Here is a 17,417-nt window from a genome sequence, read left to right as displayed (position 1 = left end):
AAGAAATATTCAGATTCTCAATGCATTAAATACAGTTCTCTGACCTCTCATACATGCAGGACAACACATCAAGAGAGGAATATGTAGCCCTATACTCTTCTTATGCATTTTGAAGTTCCAGTCTGCAAAACACTGAGTTAGTCTTGCAGCAGTCTCACTTACTGCTCACTGAAAACTCTGATGAATGCAGAGCCTATTAAATGTGCTTAACACCCCCAAGCTGCTGAAGCCCAGGTCATACTGGACCCAGTCTGAGAAACAGTTTACAAGTGTACAGGACACTCAACATGGAATGAGCTGTGCTCTTAAATATCCATGTGTGTATTTTACCAGAATCAAGGCTCAAAAGCTAGGTTGGAAAACAGCAACTGCAAAATACCTTACATATTTGCTCAGCAATTATGTTCTTTAATGTAAAATGTTTCCTCTAAAAGAAAGGTAATGACCCTGGGCTAATCTGCATGTACAGATGTGCATATTAAACTGAAATTTTCAGCTCAAGGATTAGTCTGGTTGACAAAGCATGAAGGTGGTGCACTCAAGTAGTCAGCACCGCTCTTGCTTGAAGTGCATATTGAAGCTGTGCTACAAAACCCTCTGCCCTGCAGCACCAGCCATTGTCCCTGTGGAAAGCAGCAAGGGGATGGCACAGCAGAAGCAACCATGGTAAAGAGAGTCTGCAGGCACCTAGAGGGAAGTTTAAAAATGGGAACCAGAATGGAAAAGACCTCAGAAGCACTGGAGGTACTAAGATTACTCTCGAGCTTTGGTGTGGGCCTGCGGGTTGAATGAGGGAGACAGAGCAGCTCCCATCCAACACCAGTGTGAGGCACGGTGGAAGCTGGATTTCAGCAGATGCTTAGCAGAAGGAGCAGCATGAAGGAAAGGGAGAGTTAGCCAGTATAACAAGCAACCTTGGGGGAGAGAGATGGGGGAAGGTTGAATGTCAGGCAAAACTGAAAGGGTAAGAAACGAGTGTTTTACAGTCTCTGGGTGATGCTTTAACCTGTCTCTGGCCACAGGTGTGCCCTGACACTCTGCCCTTTGGACTACTCACTCTTCAAAAGGAAAAAGAAACAAAGCCCACATACCAGCCAGTTTTTCTGAACTTCACTTTCAATGTACAAAGCTCTCAGCTGACACCTGCAAGCATATAGCCAGACTTTCCTAGTCCCTCTATTCATAGCATGGAAATTTCTGGTCCTCATCTAAATTAATCTGAGTAAAACCTGCTACATTCTATGTGTCAACTCAGTCAAGCCATTCTGGCTCATCCATGGTTAAAGGTCCACCATATTTGCCCTAGAAAGTAAAAGTCATTGAATATTTTGTTTTCAAAGGCATCAGCAAAGTCCCCGATGTCAGTTTCCACAACAGTGTGACAGAAGATACTTGAAGTTCCTGAAAACCTTTTAAAGTTGGTTTTGTTTTGTTTTTTTTTTTTTTTCCCCAAAAGCCCTTTGGAAATATCAGTACATTAACTTACTTTCTTCATCCATCATTCAAAGGAAGAGCAGGAGAAAATAATCAAGAAAGATCAGAACTTAGGACTACCACTTAAATGCTGTCTACTTACTTCTGCCTGAATACCCACTTAAAATAAAATTTTTAAAGGGTTACAGAGGAAGGGAGCCCAAAAAGCCTGAAAACACTCTAAGGAGTATGTGAAAGATTTGACATTAATAAGTAAATTTGATCCTGACTCATATACTCCATAAGGAAAACCTTTAGGATTCTACATATGGAAGGAAGTTAAATATTAGTGGTCTACATCAATTTTAAAAATGCTAAAGTAATTCATATCAGTCAAGGAGTGTGTCCTAATTTTTCAGTCTTTCCTGCTCCTTTCTTTAAAAATAGCTAGTGTTTTATTATTGTAAAATATTAACTTTCAGTTAGTTGTAGGTTTTGTTGCCATTACCTCCTTCAACCCAAATAGTTCAGATAAGTCCTGGATAAACATGCAAGCCTAAAGTTGCTTATCTGAATCTAACCAAACCACTAAATACTTTGAAGTTGGTCAATTGTTGCATATGCAGTGGAAACTAATGCTAATTACCTTCTAGTCACCTCTTAAAGGCAAAATGATCATCGAGATTTAGTTCTGGCACAAAAAAAGAATGATGCTAAAATAGTTAAATAACTTCCAATATAATTATTTAGCGACTTTGTTTCAATATTGTGCATGCCATACTTGGGCACCTTTGTTTTAAATATAATAAACCAACCCTTGGCCAATTTAATTTGAAAGAACAATTTCATTCTAAAACAAGCATCCTCACAAAGAATTGGACTAGAATAACAAAAGAGGTGAATTATAGTAGATTTTTCTATTGGCATGTGGACAAGCTGATGATCAGGAAGACATTTGTCTTTCCAAATTGTACAACTCTGATAAATGACCCTTTTTTTTTCTTCCCCAGATACCCACCCATATAACAGTACCATGAAGATAGGGAAATTGACTGCAGGAGACAGTTTAGTAATGCTAAAGCTCTGACAGTGTCCTCAGGAGTTCATTAAAAAACAATCCTTTATTACTCAATTTGACATTGCCTAATTAGATTCCAGAAGAAACTTGTGCTTATTTTAGTCTAATGAGAATTTTATAGACAAGTCATTTCCTTATTCTCCCAGGAGAAAGTGATAGATTGGTGCACAATAGACTGGCTCCTTATCCCTCATTTCTTCAGAATCTTTCTTCTCCCATTAAGTTTTTTTTTTTTTTGCTTTCCCTCCACTTTCTGTTTGAAATGCAGCCTCTCTATTGGCATGGAAAATAAACACTAGGAAAAAGAAAATAGTCAGAAGACATGTTTTATTTAGTGTTTGATAAATTAATCCTCAGGGAGGTATCCAGGCATGCTAACACTAAATACCAGCTCTAGCCAAAAAAAAGAGCCAACCCCAAAACCCTAAACAAAAAAAACCCACACCAATAACTTGCACATTCTGCAATATTTCTCTGGCATGAAATCAGCCAAACTAAAAGAACTGTGAATCGCACATATACCTACTATGAAATATATTTTCACATGTCATAGTGATGGTAGATCCATTGACAGCTACCAGAAAATTAAACTTCCTGTTGAGTTCATCCTGGTCATTTGTCAACACAGAAGCATGAAAATGTATACAAAACCTCCCATGCTTATCAAGCCTAACCCTAAACAGTGAAAATCCAACTCTTTCCTCTGTAACCAAGTACAAGCAAACCTATTTGCAGCTGAGCCATAGCAATTACAATACCCAAGGGATGCACAGGGGCCATATAAAGGCTGCCCCATACAGCAGAGTGAAGAGACCATGGGGGTGAGCTGTGCTGGGACCACACAGTTCATAGGCAGAGGATGCAAAGCAATCCACATTCGCTGAGCAAATAACAGCAGAAACAAAGACATCAGCTCCTCCCAGTGCTGTTTTTTCCCCTTGCATACCACTGGAACTGAATTTTACCATCCCAAATTTCTTATGTTCCACGTGTAGGGTGAAAAATATTGCCCTGCAGGGCTCCTAAGAACTTTGCAATTCAAAATGGCATACAGTTAGAGCTGCCATTGAATCTTGAGCTGATACTCAATGTGCTTGCCAAGCCTGGCAGTGGGAGAGCTTTAATCTCTCATGGTTATGAGGGCTGTCATGAATGATGTTGCTCAGTAACAAAATTACTTGCTCTTGTACCCAATTTTCCCACACCAGCAAAATTATCCAAGATCTGTACAGCTTACACCTTCAAAATAAAATCGTAAAAATATTCTTATTCCAGTACTACATGTCCTAAGATGTTTATATTTTTCTTCCAGAAAAACATTACTTGTAAAACCATCAATGTGAAAATCTGGGTAACTGATGTTTCACTGAAAAATTGTTTACGACAACATGACAAGTCTGTTCATTGAAATTTTCTTACATAAATGGAAAATTATATTCAACAAGGTAAATAAGAGTATCTGAAATTTGAGGCACTACTGAACACAACAGACATTCAAGAGATATTAAATGTATCTGCTAAGGCCTTCGTAAGGAGAGTTAAATCAAAGAAAGGATGGAGAGACAGAGTCCTTTTCTTAGGCATAACCAGAAGTAATCAAAGGTGGCACTGTGATGATACTGAATGGTACTGTCCCTGGTGGCTATTTGTCATAGCTTCAAAACCTCTGCCTTTTCTTCAAATACAAAGCTAACATCTGAATCAACACTGAGATGAACCTGTACTTCTGGCCTCAAGAAACAGAGCTTCTGGTTTAGAGCTGGAACGCTCTACCAAGAGACTCAGAAGGAGAGAGAAGGGCCCAAAGAAAAGTTAAGACTTGATTATATCCTCAAACCATCTGTCATAGCCAGACCCTGACAGAAGCCAGGTCTAGATTATTCAAGTGAAAGTGAAAGAAATTTCTTTAAGAAAATATACATATTATCTTCACATCCCATCCCCCTCCATCCATGTATTATCCTTTGCCTCAGATAGCTTTCCTTAGAGCATGCAAGGATGGACTGCAAGTTATAGTGTCCCACTGGAGCTCCACAAAATGTCTCAAGTCAGTCTAGCAGCAGGACACCAAAATGGTGTTGGGTACCTCATCCTAGGAATGTCCAGAGGCAAACAAAGTACAGAGGTACATATGGATCCTGCAGGATTGTCAGTAGAGCAGCCAGAACATTGATAATCTCACAGCCTCCCTCTAACTGCCTTTGCAAGCCAGCTCTAATAGTTGTAATTGGCTGCAATCCTCAACCATAGTATTTGATATCCTTTCCAAGAAATGCACAATTAACTATGATGCCTTTGGATATTCAGTATTTAGTAGACCTAGCACTGTTGTTGCCTGGGTCGGGATTCCATTCTCTGACAGATTCCCTATCAATGGAGCATAGCACAAGAATTTCTAAGATCAATAATTAATTATTGAAAAGAAAACTATAAAGCCAACAACAACCAAAACAACCCCAGTAATTCTCAAAAGTTAACAAGGACAGAAAATGCAAAATTGTACATGGGAAGTGAAAGAAAATTCTGAACGTATTTTCTTTGTTGTAAAACAATTCCCACCAACTTTGTCTTTGCACATCCACAGAAGATTAAGATTCTTAAGATAAGAGAGTCAAATATGGCACACATTTTTAGAAATGCAAACTTTATGCAGTCCTGAGCCAGTAATACCATTTCTTCAGAGTGCAAATAACTTACTAGTCGATGTGTAAAGAGTTCTGTAGCTAACTGACAGGTCTCCATCCAACTAAATAAGATAATGCTGCCAAATCTATTTCTATAATCTCAGTGACCTCATAGGTCCTCATTAAATATATTAAATAAAATGAGAGATGAAAGGTGGCCTATTTATCCTATGCAAAAGTAATAAGTGGGCTTAATTTTTCGTATTTTCAAAATGAATAGCATGCTAGAGGTATGTGGTGTGTTTTACAAACTACAGTAAATACCTGTCAAAAGAATAATCTTACTGAAAACTTTTCCTATTAGACCGAGTCGCCTGGATTTTCCTTGCAGCAAGGAGCCATAATCATGGGTCCACATTTCTGTTCCAGACTTTTCACAAACACGAAGCAAAAGTGAGCTTTGCCCCACCAGCTTTACAATCAAAGCCCTATGGGCTGAATGTCAAGAACAGCATTAAAACATGTGGCTAGTCTGGAGGATTTAAATCTTAAATCTTAATTTAAATCTTAGACCTCATTGCAGCCTACAATTTCCTCACAAGGGGAAGCAGAGGGGCAGGGGGAGCAGGCACAGGTCTCTTCTCTGTGGTGACCAGTGAGAGGACCCGAGGGAACGAGGCTGTGTCGGGGAGGTTCCGGTTGGATATTAGGGAAAGGTTCTTCACCCGAAGGGTGGCTGGGAACAGGAACAGGCTCCCCAGGGAAGTGATCACAGCACTAAGCCTGACAGAGTTCAAGAACCATTTGGACAATGTTCTCAGGCACATTCTTATCCTTGCAGGGCCTGGAGTCAGACTTTGAGAGATCCTTCCAACTCAGGATATTCTGTGATTCTGTGACAAAGCAAAGCCAGCACAGTGAATTTTCTGATTGCAAAAGCTGTAGTTGCTAGTTACTAGTAGCTGCTCCTTACTTTTTCTGTTTATTACAAAATACAAAAAAAAAAAAAAGTGCTATAAATCATCTAAGTAGCATACAAATACCCACAGGGAAGCAAGGGACTTACGTTCAGCACACAACCATTTGCAGGAAAAGTTCTCTACCATCAATTCAGTTTCTCCTGTATGCAAAGCTCTGAGTAGGAGAGTTAGGTGTGTGCACTGCTGCAAGTACCATTAGAATAGTATGACTTGCAAGGGACCTTTAAAAATCATCTAGTCCAACCCTCCTGCAATGGACAAGGAATGTCTTCGTGCTCCTCATGATAGAATAAAATGCACTGGCAAAGATGTCACAAATGACTCATGAATGGTGGTTTCCTTCCTACACAAGCCCGCTCTGGAACATGCCCTTTGGTCTTAATGTTATTCTCCTGATGTTGCACTCAGATGACAGCAGCCATTCATTCATTCACTCACTCATTCATTCATTTCTTCACAAGGTAGAAAGATGTGAAGCTATCAAAGAGAGCTGGCAAGAGCATGTAAGGCCTGATTAAGCTCTCTCAGGCTTTGGGAACAAAGCCAAGAAAAAAGTCATCAGGTTCTGATGTCTTTCCTTGGGTAACATTTTGTTCATGTTTAGATGAAATGCAGCTAGTAAAAAAAAAAAAATAAAAATAAAAAAAAAAAATATCCCTGTTTCCCTTTTCCTGCTTGCATTCCCCATGGGCAATCTGGCAGCTTGACAAAATAGTAACTGAGAATAAGTGCTGCAGGGGTATGTCCTGGCTGCAGCTGAGCTTCATGTGGGGAGTGCTGGGGAGTTGCTGGGACACCAAAGGGAGTAGCTGAAGCTCTATGCTGCCAGCCCAGTGTTTGCAGCCTTCATTCCCCAGTTGCCCCCAACAGGACACTCATTTTAGACCTGGCACAGAACAGAGCAGGATCTTCAGCAGTGTTCAGAGTGGTGGGAGAGCAAGCAGCCTCCCCTGGGGTAGAGGTGGTTCCATCAGCCTCTTCCCCTGGAACCAGAACAACCTAGTTACAGAGTGTGGTGTCAAGACTGTGGGAGATAAAAGGTACATATTTTGTTTTGTCTTTCAGAAAGTGCAGAAAAACTTACTCAGAAAATTCACATCTACTTTAAAAATTCAGTCCTTGAGAGCTTTTTTTTTTTAATTATAAAATTTAATGTTCTTCTTGAATTTTAAGGACATAGAAACAGCCATCTTAGATCAGACCAAGAACCCTTCCAGTCAATAATCTTCTGTCTGATAGCAGCTACTAAGAGACACCTTGAGAAGTGTGAAAAATACAGACCAAGGTCCATAGCTCTAGTTTAGCCTCCAGAAGGGCAGGAATAAGCAGCCTGTCTGACTCAGAGGGAAAAAAAGGGCATTTTGGTCTGTACCTTGCTCCTTTCCTAACAAACTCAGAGTTCAGTTTTCCCCGTGGAAAATTGCTGAGGGTTGAGCTGATTGTGCCACAGAAGTATCTACTGTAACACTCAGAAAGAGTTGCCATTCAGTTATTGTCAACTCAGAGCCCAGTATTGTATTTGTAAAGTTAGGACTGTTTTGTCCTCTGGGCATCCATTTATTCCCATCCACATCAACTTCCTTTGCTGCTTTGTCATCAGTTTTTCAGTGCCCTGAGAACCTTTTGCAGCTCCTCACAGGCCATCCTCTTGCTTTACTATGCTGCATAGATTAGGTCACCAGCAGCAAACTTCCTGTCTCTCTTTACCCCTTTTCTAGGTAATTTTTGAGCGCTTTGGCAAATTGAGATCTTTGCAAGGATATGTTGGCAACATTTATTTACTATGAAACAACCATACACTAATTACTTATTTGCTGATGAGAAGAGTATCTATAAAATCTCAGGGCTGCTTAGTTTCTTCAGCAGTTTCCTTGTGAGGGATCTTGTTGGATGCCTATTAGTGGGATCTCTCTGTCCATTGATACATTCAAAGGACCCTAGCTAACTCATCCCCCTTCTATCTCAAGTATCCATTTGCCTCCTGATTCTGCTTTTGAATAGTTTCTATTAATTATCCCATTAGAGATGTCAAGCATACTAATCTGCAGATGGCAGGCTCAAGCCTATCAATTGTATTCTGTAGGTACCCACCCCAATTCAGGATAAACAGAAATTGTAAAAAAGGGGTCTGAATTAAAATATTGTTTGTTCAGCTATGAAGCATTCATTCTTTTCATTTTGCATACATGTGTATGTATAAAATTTTCAGACCATTGAGCAAATACACATCTCATTTTGAAACTGAAAAATCAAACTTCATCCTAATCTAACTGACATTTAGCAGCCTTTTCCTACAAAACTGATACTAAACATGGTTTGACAAAATAAATAAATTACATGTAATTTATGTAAAATCTGTCATTTCAAATTCTTATTGTTTCAGTAATGGTTTAAATTTTTTTCCAGTTCATTTCCTTCTCTTTTAAGTGTCATGTTTCTAGACAAATCCTCAAACTGGGGCTTGCCAAACCTATTCCAAAGCTGCAGCACAGAAGCAAATCATAAGCACAGCATCTAACACACCTCTGCAACCTTCCAGGAAAACTACACATCCATTATGCCTTTTCCATTTCAGTATAATCTATTTTCCTGAGTTTGTATTTCCTCTGGGAAGGCAAGAAATGCTTTTATTTCCCAACAATTTATCCTACTCTATCTCCCTCTCAATCCCACACAATCACCAGTGGAGAATTAAAAATGACAGAGGAAAAATAAAATAAAGCTGTTTGAATTTGAGATTCTCCACCTCATTGATTATGGAAGCAGTACCTTAGCAAAATTATTGGTTTAGAGCATATTACTTCCTATATCAATATAAAAAAGGAAGACTACTTTTCAAGTTCATCTACTTGCATATTTTTCATGTGGTTAAACATAGCAGATACATGCCATGCATGCTTACATTTTTTTTAATTATTATTTGATCATTATCTCATTTTAAACAGCTTGGAATATAAAATGTTGGTCAACAAATAAAAGTATAATGTTCAGATTGTTGCTTATTTGGCTTTAATAAAAATGTCCACAATATTATTGTTTGAATCAGGAAATGTTTAATAAAATAAATAAAATTTGCTTGGTTTATTTCCTTTCCAGGGGAGAAATAGGAATAGCTATAGATAATTACCTTGCTCTTTATTACTCAGAAGCATTATTCTTATTCAGTCCCACCACATAAAAAGTTAAAGAGATGCTTACTGACTGGTGACTACTAGCAGATTGATGTTGACCTAAAATATTTCTGACAAAATTAGAACTCTTGAAAAATTGACAACATAGCGATGAAGAATAACAAAGTATTTCTAAAGGACAGTTGCTGTGCAAGGACTGATCATTGCAGGACAAGTATGTGAATTTATGTATTTCCTTCCGTTTTGTAAACGTATGTGTTTCAATTATGGTTACTGCCCTCTTCCAGCCTCCGGTGCCAATCAAGTCCCAGCTGAGAAGCTGCAAATTTAGTCCTATCTTTGGCAACCTAAATGTGCACTGATAACTTTTTAAAAGGAGGGAAAACAACAGGAAGGGAATGGCACCTTTACAACGCTCACAGCAAGCTCCTCTCTGCTTAATGACGAGAGCACAGTCCTTGGAGAGCACTGGACACTTCTCCCTTTTGCACGTCACTTCCTTATTCTGGAAAAAAAAAAAAAGACAAAAGCTATTGGAAGCAAACCAAACCCAAGGCTACCATTTCTTACAATTCAGGAAATAAAATGTGGGGCCAGCAGTCTCCTTGTTTGCTTCAGGAGAGGTCCCTGTGATTCAAAACATCTTTCTTCTCTAGAAAGAACAGTCTTTCTTTCTTTCTTATCTAGTAGAGAACAGTATTTGAATAATCCAGGAGGCCAAGTAAATGGTGTTTAAAACCCACTTAGACAGTAATTCATTACTGCTACCCAGTCTTATACAGAAAATGTACTGCACTGAAGAAATCCATGTTATTTAAATGAACAACTACCCGCATGATATGCTTGTTAAAATATCCTTAGGGTCTTGAGGAGCTGCCCCATGAACTGCACAGCTTAGGAATCACTTCTCTGTGACAAAAGGATAAGCAGCAGAGAAAAAAGCAGTAACCTCAGAGAAAACAAAATTCTGCCACTGCAGAAAATCAATTTTGCCTAGAGGTTCTTTAAAAGAGGCTACCATGTATTATACCAGGCAAGATGATTAATGTAATTCATCTTTCTCCCCAAAATGCTGAGAATTAATGAAACACCATGAGCAGACAGAATCACTGTTCTTTATAGTGTCATCTTGCTATGGCAAAAAGCCTGTGATTTCCCAAGGCCAAAGAGCACATTGACCACAACAAGGAATGTCAATAGAGGATGTGCAACAGCAAGCAGCAGAAATATTCCACTTATTGCCTACCTTGCCCCAGTGGCGTCAACCCTTTTGGTTATCCCTGCCATTAAATAGGTGCAGAAAACAAATACTTGGGGCATTTCTTTTAGTAAAATTTTGCTACTTCAAATTCCTTACTTAAAGTAGCCCTCTGAAGTGACCTCCACCTATAATTAGTAGCTCAGTTCATTGGCTGACACAGGTGGCCATCTAGTACATGCAAGTACCCACCTCACCTAATCTTATGACTTAATTAGAGACCAAAAAATCAAAGGGCTAGAAAAATGTAAATCATAAAACTAAAGAAAAGGAAGCTGTGTTTTCCAGTCGCTTTATTTCGCTCCCTGTGGCCTTATTCAAGGTGCCTGTGAAGAATAACATACAGCTTTTATTACACTCCAGCCCTTTGTCTAAAATCGGAGGTTTATTTACTTCAAAGTCACTGCCTGATCTGATGGGAGCTATAAAGGCACTTCAGTCTTATCAGTGTAAATGAGGACTGACTCTCACCAAGACAGTGTGAAATCAGCAAATGAGAATCAGGCCCTAAAGCGCAGCTGCAGCAACACAAATGATTACTGTAAAGAGCCAGGTCACTGCAGTGCTGGCTGTTCTGCATCACTCCAGCACTGCAGACCAACCATAAATGCAATATAACCAGCAGGTTAAGTTGAATTTATGGCTGGTCTGTAGCTCTGGACTGGCACAAAGCAGCCTCGTCACAGAATTGCAAGTGGTTCAATGTCCCTTTTTAAGTGCTCAGTGGAATCTTGATTCCCTTTACAGGAACGTGATGCCCCCGTAAAATCTGTTGAAGGGCAGCAGAACCAAACTTACCAACTCAACTACAGCCTGTATTTTAAAGGGTTCTGCTAAGACCTGATTCTCTCTGAGTTTGCTTAAGGAAAGGTTTAATAAGCCTATCAGCCCCACTACCTTTATCAGTGGGAAAATCTTCTGCCTGGTGAAAGTGGGTGTGAAGGAGGGGCAAAACCCAGTTTAGAGTTTGCTCCTGTGGAGAACATGCTTCTCCCAGCTGCAGCCTGCATCATGCACCTCTGAGAGAAGCGAGGTGCACAGCAGTCTTCAGAACCAACCTGGCTGGGCTGGGTGTGTGTAAGGGGGGCCAGTGGGCAGCTACCCATTGGACTCCCTCTCCCAAGGATTGTTGCAGATGGCAGTGAGAGGGACAAAAAAAATAACACAGCTCTGTCATTTTTTTAATTCCCTGGTTCCCAGAGGATTCCTGGGGCAAATTCCTCATGTGGCCCAGCTTCCCAGGCAATTTCATCCCTGAGTGCTGTCTGCCTCCTTCTGCCCTCAGGTACATCCTGACATGGCTTCTTCTCATTACAATGCAAGGAGTTCCTAAGGATGACCCCAACACACGTATTTCAAACACGAGATACTTGCTAGTTATGGTTCCAAGTAGAAACCTCCTGTTTCCCCCATGTTGCTAAAATCAGAAAAATTCTCTCCAGTGATGAGCTTGGTATCACTGAGCCACCCCAGGGGGCCAGCCAAATTCAGGGCTCACTCTTCTTTCCTTATCACCAGCAAAGCTGCTGGTTTAGCAGGTTTTCTGGGAGGGAAGATTTTAGCATTCATGTGTTGATGCCAAGGGCTGTTTTGCATTAAGCAGCTGTTCCACACGAAGAACATTAGTGGCCCACAGTGTAGTGACAGGACCTGGAGGGTCCTTCCCCCTAGGAGGACGTCTTAAGCAGTAGGCTACAGATTCACATCTCCTTTCTCTAGCTCAGTAGACTTTGAACTATTTTCTGTTCAGTGGCCTGGCTTCAGCAGACAGGGGCTTGTTCTTCATGCCCCCACAAGTCATTGGTTCCTACAGCAAGGGTACTTGTGGGGAAAGCAGGAGATGAGTAATTGAATTGCCTCTGGATGTGGAGGGCAGCAAATCTGTATCACTGACTCAAAGCTCAGTTATTACAGCACAGTGCTGAAAGGTAGGGAGCAAGTGCCACACTCATCACCTACTGCACTTTTTTTGTTGCTGTTTTTTTTGATTTGGTTTGGTTTTTCTTTTGGCTGTTGTTTGTTTTGTTTTGGTTTTTTTCAGTTTTTTTTTTTTTTCCCAAATTAAAATGGAAGGTTAACTCTGTCCCTTGGAGGAGAAGCTGCAAGTTCCTCCTGCCTTAAACGTCAGCTCCATGTATTCCAGGTAAATAGAGCCAATCTTTGGCAGCACGAAAGAGAAGAACAGCTAAGATTTGCAAAGCTGATGTTCACCCTCTCTAGCTTGTTATAGGCAAGGCCCAGACAGATCTAAAACAGTCTCTTTCAGATGTCATCTCAAGCTGCCTAACTCCCTGCCATCAGGGCTGGGCTGCTCTTCCACGGTGTGAAGTATAGCATTGCTCAGGGTTGCAGCCCCATCACTCTCTGTGGGGTCTTTTGGTGAAAAAAACATACAATAGAGCCACAATTGCAATATATTGCTGCCGTGGCGTAGTCCTCATGGCAAAATCGCTCTTGAAGTAAGAAGAAATTAATGTAGCTCCAGGGAAGTGCATTCTCTTACTGCTTCTACTACTATTATTGTCCCAAAATTCTTTCTAAGAAGTCCTGCTGTTTTATCTCAGTGTTGTATCTTGTGGAAAACAAGGTCAGCAGATGGGGAGGAAAGGGTTAATGTACCATGCTGATCCATCACAGGCCTGCAGCAGATAAAGCAGGGCTGGTAAATCATTGTTTAGTCTATTGCAGTCAGGCATTATCCAGTGCAGATCTCCTGGGTCCACTGGGTGTAAAAGTGCAAAAATAAAACAAAAGAGTAATTGTCATCTGGAGGCTGGGTTTTTCCCTTCACCCAGTTGCCCAAAACACTGCTCTTAATGTCTAGTGTCCGTCTGCTTGTTTCAGTTTTGCTGCCTCCTCCCCTGCCATTTCACAAGGGCAAAGTGGAGGCTGAGAGCAAATGGGACTTTCCTTCCAGTTATGTCCCCTCCTACCCCCAGTAATCACAACATTGCCTTGCTTGTCCCAGCCATACATTTAGAAAGTCACTAAGTAGCTGCATGCAGGAGAGCTGTATTACCAAGCCTCCATCTGTGTTGTCAACAGCGTCTCTGAATCTGTTGAAAGCTCTCAGATACTTTGAATTTTGCTGTTCTAAAGAGAAAACTTCTTAGACGGCAACAGTCAGAAGCCAACAGTTATGGGAGGGTAGGGGATTTTTTTTCCCTTTTGTTTAAAGGACATGCACTCTGGCACCAAGAAGTGCGGAAGAGACACATGGCCCATAAATACATAAACCGTTTGCTAAGTCAGAAACCTGGGAGTCAGTCAAATCCATAATAGGATCCCAAGATTCATAATAAATAACTTTTAATTATAGTCCTGCACAATAGTTATTTTAAACAGATGGTTTATAGATTCACATCTGGGATTATTTTTTTTTTTTTAATTTAGTGCTCAGGCACACACACAGAAAGGGAGAGAACTTCAGCTAGGGTTTCTATTAGTGTTGGAAAAATGCGTATTTTTTTAAAAGAGGTCAGGCTGATCCAGAACGATGCTGCCGTGTCTGACGCAACTCCCCAGTCAGTGCTCAGCTCAGCAAAGGGTTCACTCTGGAATGCCAGACTCCCTTGAAAAGGAAACCAAGGGAAGTGCTGGAGGATCACCCTGGTCTCCTTACTGCACTCACCAAGCCCAGCTGTGGAGAACTCATGTTTTAATGCATCTGGGGAAAGACCAGAAATTTTGTTGAGTGTCCATGCTTCTCCCCTCTCCCACACTTTTCCAATGAGAGCCAAGGATCTCCTTAGTTAGGCATGCAGAGGTGATGTCAAATTCCCACACAAGAGAGATACACTAACCAGACCCAATATCACTGCTACTGCTTCATGTTACCTTACTACAACCTCCTCTCAACGCAATTTGTTCAGCTTTTACATACACCTCATATTTTTACCTTCCATCAAAGAACTCCACACAAAACAGCCCATTCTGGCAACAAATTATATCAAACTAACAGCCTTAAACTCATATGGTACAGCTAAATAAAATGCCAACATGAAAAGAAAAGAAAAAAACCAACCACACACTAAAAAGGAGTCTGAATATTTGGCAGAGATCTTGGAGAGGATATGTGCCAAACCACAGCTTGGAAGCCACAGCCAACTTTCTACAGGGTTCCCCACTGGACTCCTGCCGGCTCACAGCAGCCACCAGGAGGATGGCTCTTTTCAACCTGGATTTGGCTTCAAGAAGAAAAAAAAAAAAAGAAAAAAAAGGAAGAAAAAAAGGAAGAAAAATAGGAGTCTGCTTCGTTTATTCAGGACTGTACCAAGGAGTGCTTCCATCAATGATATCCTGAGCACTCTTGTGCTGTAACAGCTGGCTGCAGAAGACATTAAAGATGTGGTTTCTCAGGGGGCCAGATGTCCACAGTGATGGTCTGGGGTTGTTTTTCTTTCTTTCTTTTTATGTATTGAAAATGCTTTTAGGAAGCTTGCACTGCATTTCTAATACCCCGAGGTTATTAATTATTTATACTGAATAGGAAAAATGTTACTTAAACTTTCATTTAACCAAAAAAATGCTGTGGAGAGAAAAATAATAAAAGCAAGAAAGAGAGATTAGGTAGGAATACCAACTACCATTAATGACTAATCCTGAAAACATTCATTTTTTACCACTATTCATTGTAGTCCTGCTGGTAATTCTGATAGGACTCCTCACCAAGTAGCTCAGGGTGTCCTTAAGTTTTTGCTAGGAGAAGCCTGTGGGATCACCCATGAAAACAATAACAATTTTCAAACAATGGCAAAAGTTGCCCCCAAGGAATTTGGGATGGTGCTTTCAAATACAAACATGTGATCTTAGGAGAAGAAAGAGACATTTAAAATTAATGAAACAAGTGTATTCAATTCACATAGGCAGCCTCTCCACCGCAAGGCACAGGGCAGGCTCGAACGCTGGCTTCTGCCATGTGCCATGATCCCCATGTTCTTAGCCCAAGCTGCTAGGCACTCTGCCAGGTGTTGCACACATAGCCAGAGCATCCTCTCAAGCACACAAGAAGCCACGCTCACACCACACGGGCCACAGGGGCAAAGGTTTGGCCCAGCACTGTCACAGGCTCTGTCCCTCAGCAAAGCTTGGGAGCTCCCAAGCCTGTGCCTGCACCTATGTTTATGTGCAAACAACCCCAATGTTGGGCCAACTTGAACTCAAGAACAGGCTCAGACACATGCATAACTCATGGTCTAGACAAAACCTGAGGCTCTTTCTGAAAATAGTACCCTTGCTTCTTTGGCTCTCCTGCCTGGAACTCTCTTGTCTCAGGTTCGATTTACAAATCTCAGTTTAACTGGCAGAGTTGATGCAAGCAAGAGATCCTTGCTAAAACTGTGGTACTGCTATCTTCCATGAGCATTTCTCTACCTGAACAAGAGCCACACCATTAGGCTTCAGGGAGGAGACTCACTCCCCAAGGAGAGATGTCTGCAGACCCTTTGAATCACTGTCAAGGGAGATGAGGATAAGGTCTCATTTCCCTGATTCCCTTCCAATTGTCTGCTGGGGTTTCTTTCCCTTGCAAAACAAATTTTCTGGGCACAGTAAAAAAATGGTTTAGCACACTAGATGCATTTCAAAATTCAAGGTGGAAAAAATATTTCCCTATAAAATGATGTTTGTTCTCAGGAAAATGATCGTGTTCACTCCATGTGCCCACATAAGCCTACAAACACCAAGGCATATGCTTCACCAAGAGAGAGAAAGGTCCCATTGTTTTAAGCACGTAAAACTGTAATGGGACAACTCACAGGAGCGAAGTCAAACATACACCTCGCTACCTTCAGCACTAGGTCCTTGCCTGTGGCAGAACATGACCATGATTTCAGCATGAAATTAGATACAAATGACAGTATTTTAGTTCAGTTCACAGTCTCTTTCCTTTTTTTGAGCAGAGCACTCTGTAGCCTTCAATTTGCCCCCTCATCCCTGTAATCTGTTTAGCTTATCTGGCCTCTCAGGGTGAGCAGGGAGGAGGCTGCAGTCTTCCCTGTGGTGATGCTCAGCCAGCATCAACCATCCCCCTTCATAATTCGAGCTCTCCCTGCCCCCTAGGAAAGATGATTAAAACAAAGGCCCTGATGAAAGATGACACCAAATTTCACTTCAAATGGGTATTCTCCACTGCTGTGAGGAAGACATCAGTATGTGCAAGGGATTCAGGACAAATCACTCACAACCCCTTACAGACTGAACAGACTTTTTTTTTTCACTGTGCTTAATGATGTACACCAGCATGAGGAAACTGACCTTGGTGGCCTGCTGAATCCCAACACTCCCTGACAGCTGCCTGTGCACCAGTATTTGCTGAAAAGAAAGTACTGTCCCTTCCTCCTACATTTGCTGGCATTAATACTAAGGCTGCAGCTGGGTCAGGGTCCCAGAACATCGAACATTTTGCAGCACATCCCTGCTCCAGTGAGCTTAGGGACAAAGTAGACTTGGCCAGACACAATTACTCTAACTGCAGATTGAGTCAGTGAGAAAGCCAGAGCAGGGTCCAGACCATGTAGCTCTCAGTCTCCCTGTCTCCACCTCAATCTCCAAATGCAGCTTCAGATTAGAGTTCTTCAGCTGAACAGTTATAGGCAATGTTGTCAGCAGAATAGCATGGCAGTCTTCTAGCAATAAGAGACAAGGTCTTCACAAGTTCCCAGCAGTTCATACTGAAGTAAAAAAAAAGTGATACTATGGGTATCACTGCTGTGATACCCATAGTAGCCCAGGAGCCAGATTTCAAGGAAGGGTTACACACAGGGATTGTTGTGGGAGACCACACCTTCACACCTCATGAGATGCACACTTTTAAAATTCACATCTTTTTCTGTGAATTTTAATTCACAGGATTATGGTTCTACTTTGTCAATGAAGAGTTTGAATCGATTATCTATTACTTAAATCTGATGACAATACCTAAGAAAAAGGTAG

The 17,417-nt window shown here is 41.1% G+C and overlaps 1 protein-coding gene across 5 annotated transcripts in view; it reads right to left on the bottom strand.

The window, feature by feature from the left end:
- The window catches only part of BMPER (BMP binding endothelial regulator), a 150,426-nt gene that overhangs the window by 113,836 nt on the left and 19,173 nt on the right, over nucleotides 1-17,417 (bottom strand). For 4 of the 5 annotated variants that reach the window (XM_072925835.1, XM_030266978.4, XM_030266976.4 and 1 more), the window contains exon 3: nucleotides 9,632-9,731. The exons of the other annotated variant lie outside the window; for it this stretch is intronic. In XM_072925835.1, the coding sequence (XP_072781936.1) occupies nucleotides 9,632-9,731 (100 nt within the window). The remainder of the gene's footprint in view (nucleotides 1-9,631; nucleotides 9,732-17,417) is intronic. 5 annotated transcript variants of the gene reach the window in all.

The sequence above is a fragment of the Taeniopygia guttata genome, chromosome 2 (assembly GCF_048771995.1).
Source record: "Taeniopygia guttata chromosome 2, bTaeGut7.mat, whole genome shotgun sequence".
Lineage (NCBI taxonomy): Eukaryota > Metazoa > Chordata > Aves > Passeriformes > Estrildidae > Taeniopygia > Taeniopygia guttata.
Note: the sequence above shows the minus strand (reverse complement) of the source record. Positions and strands in the feature narration are given on the sequence as shown.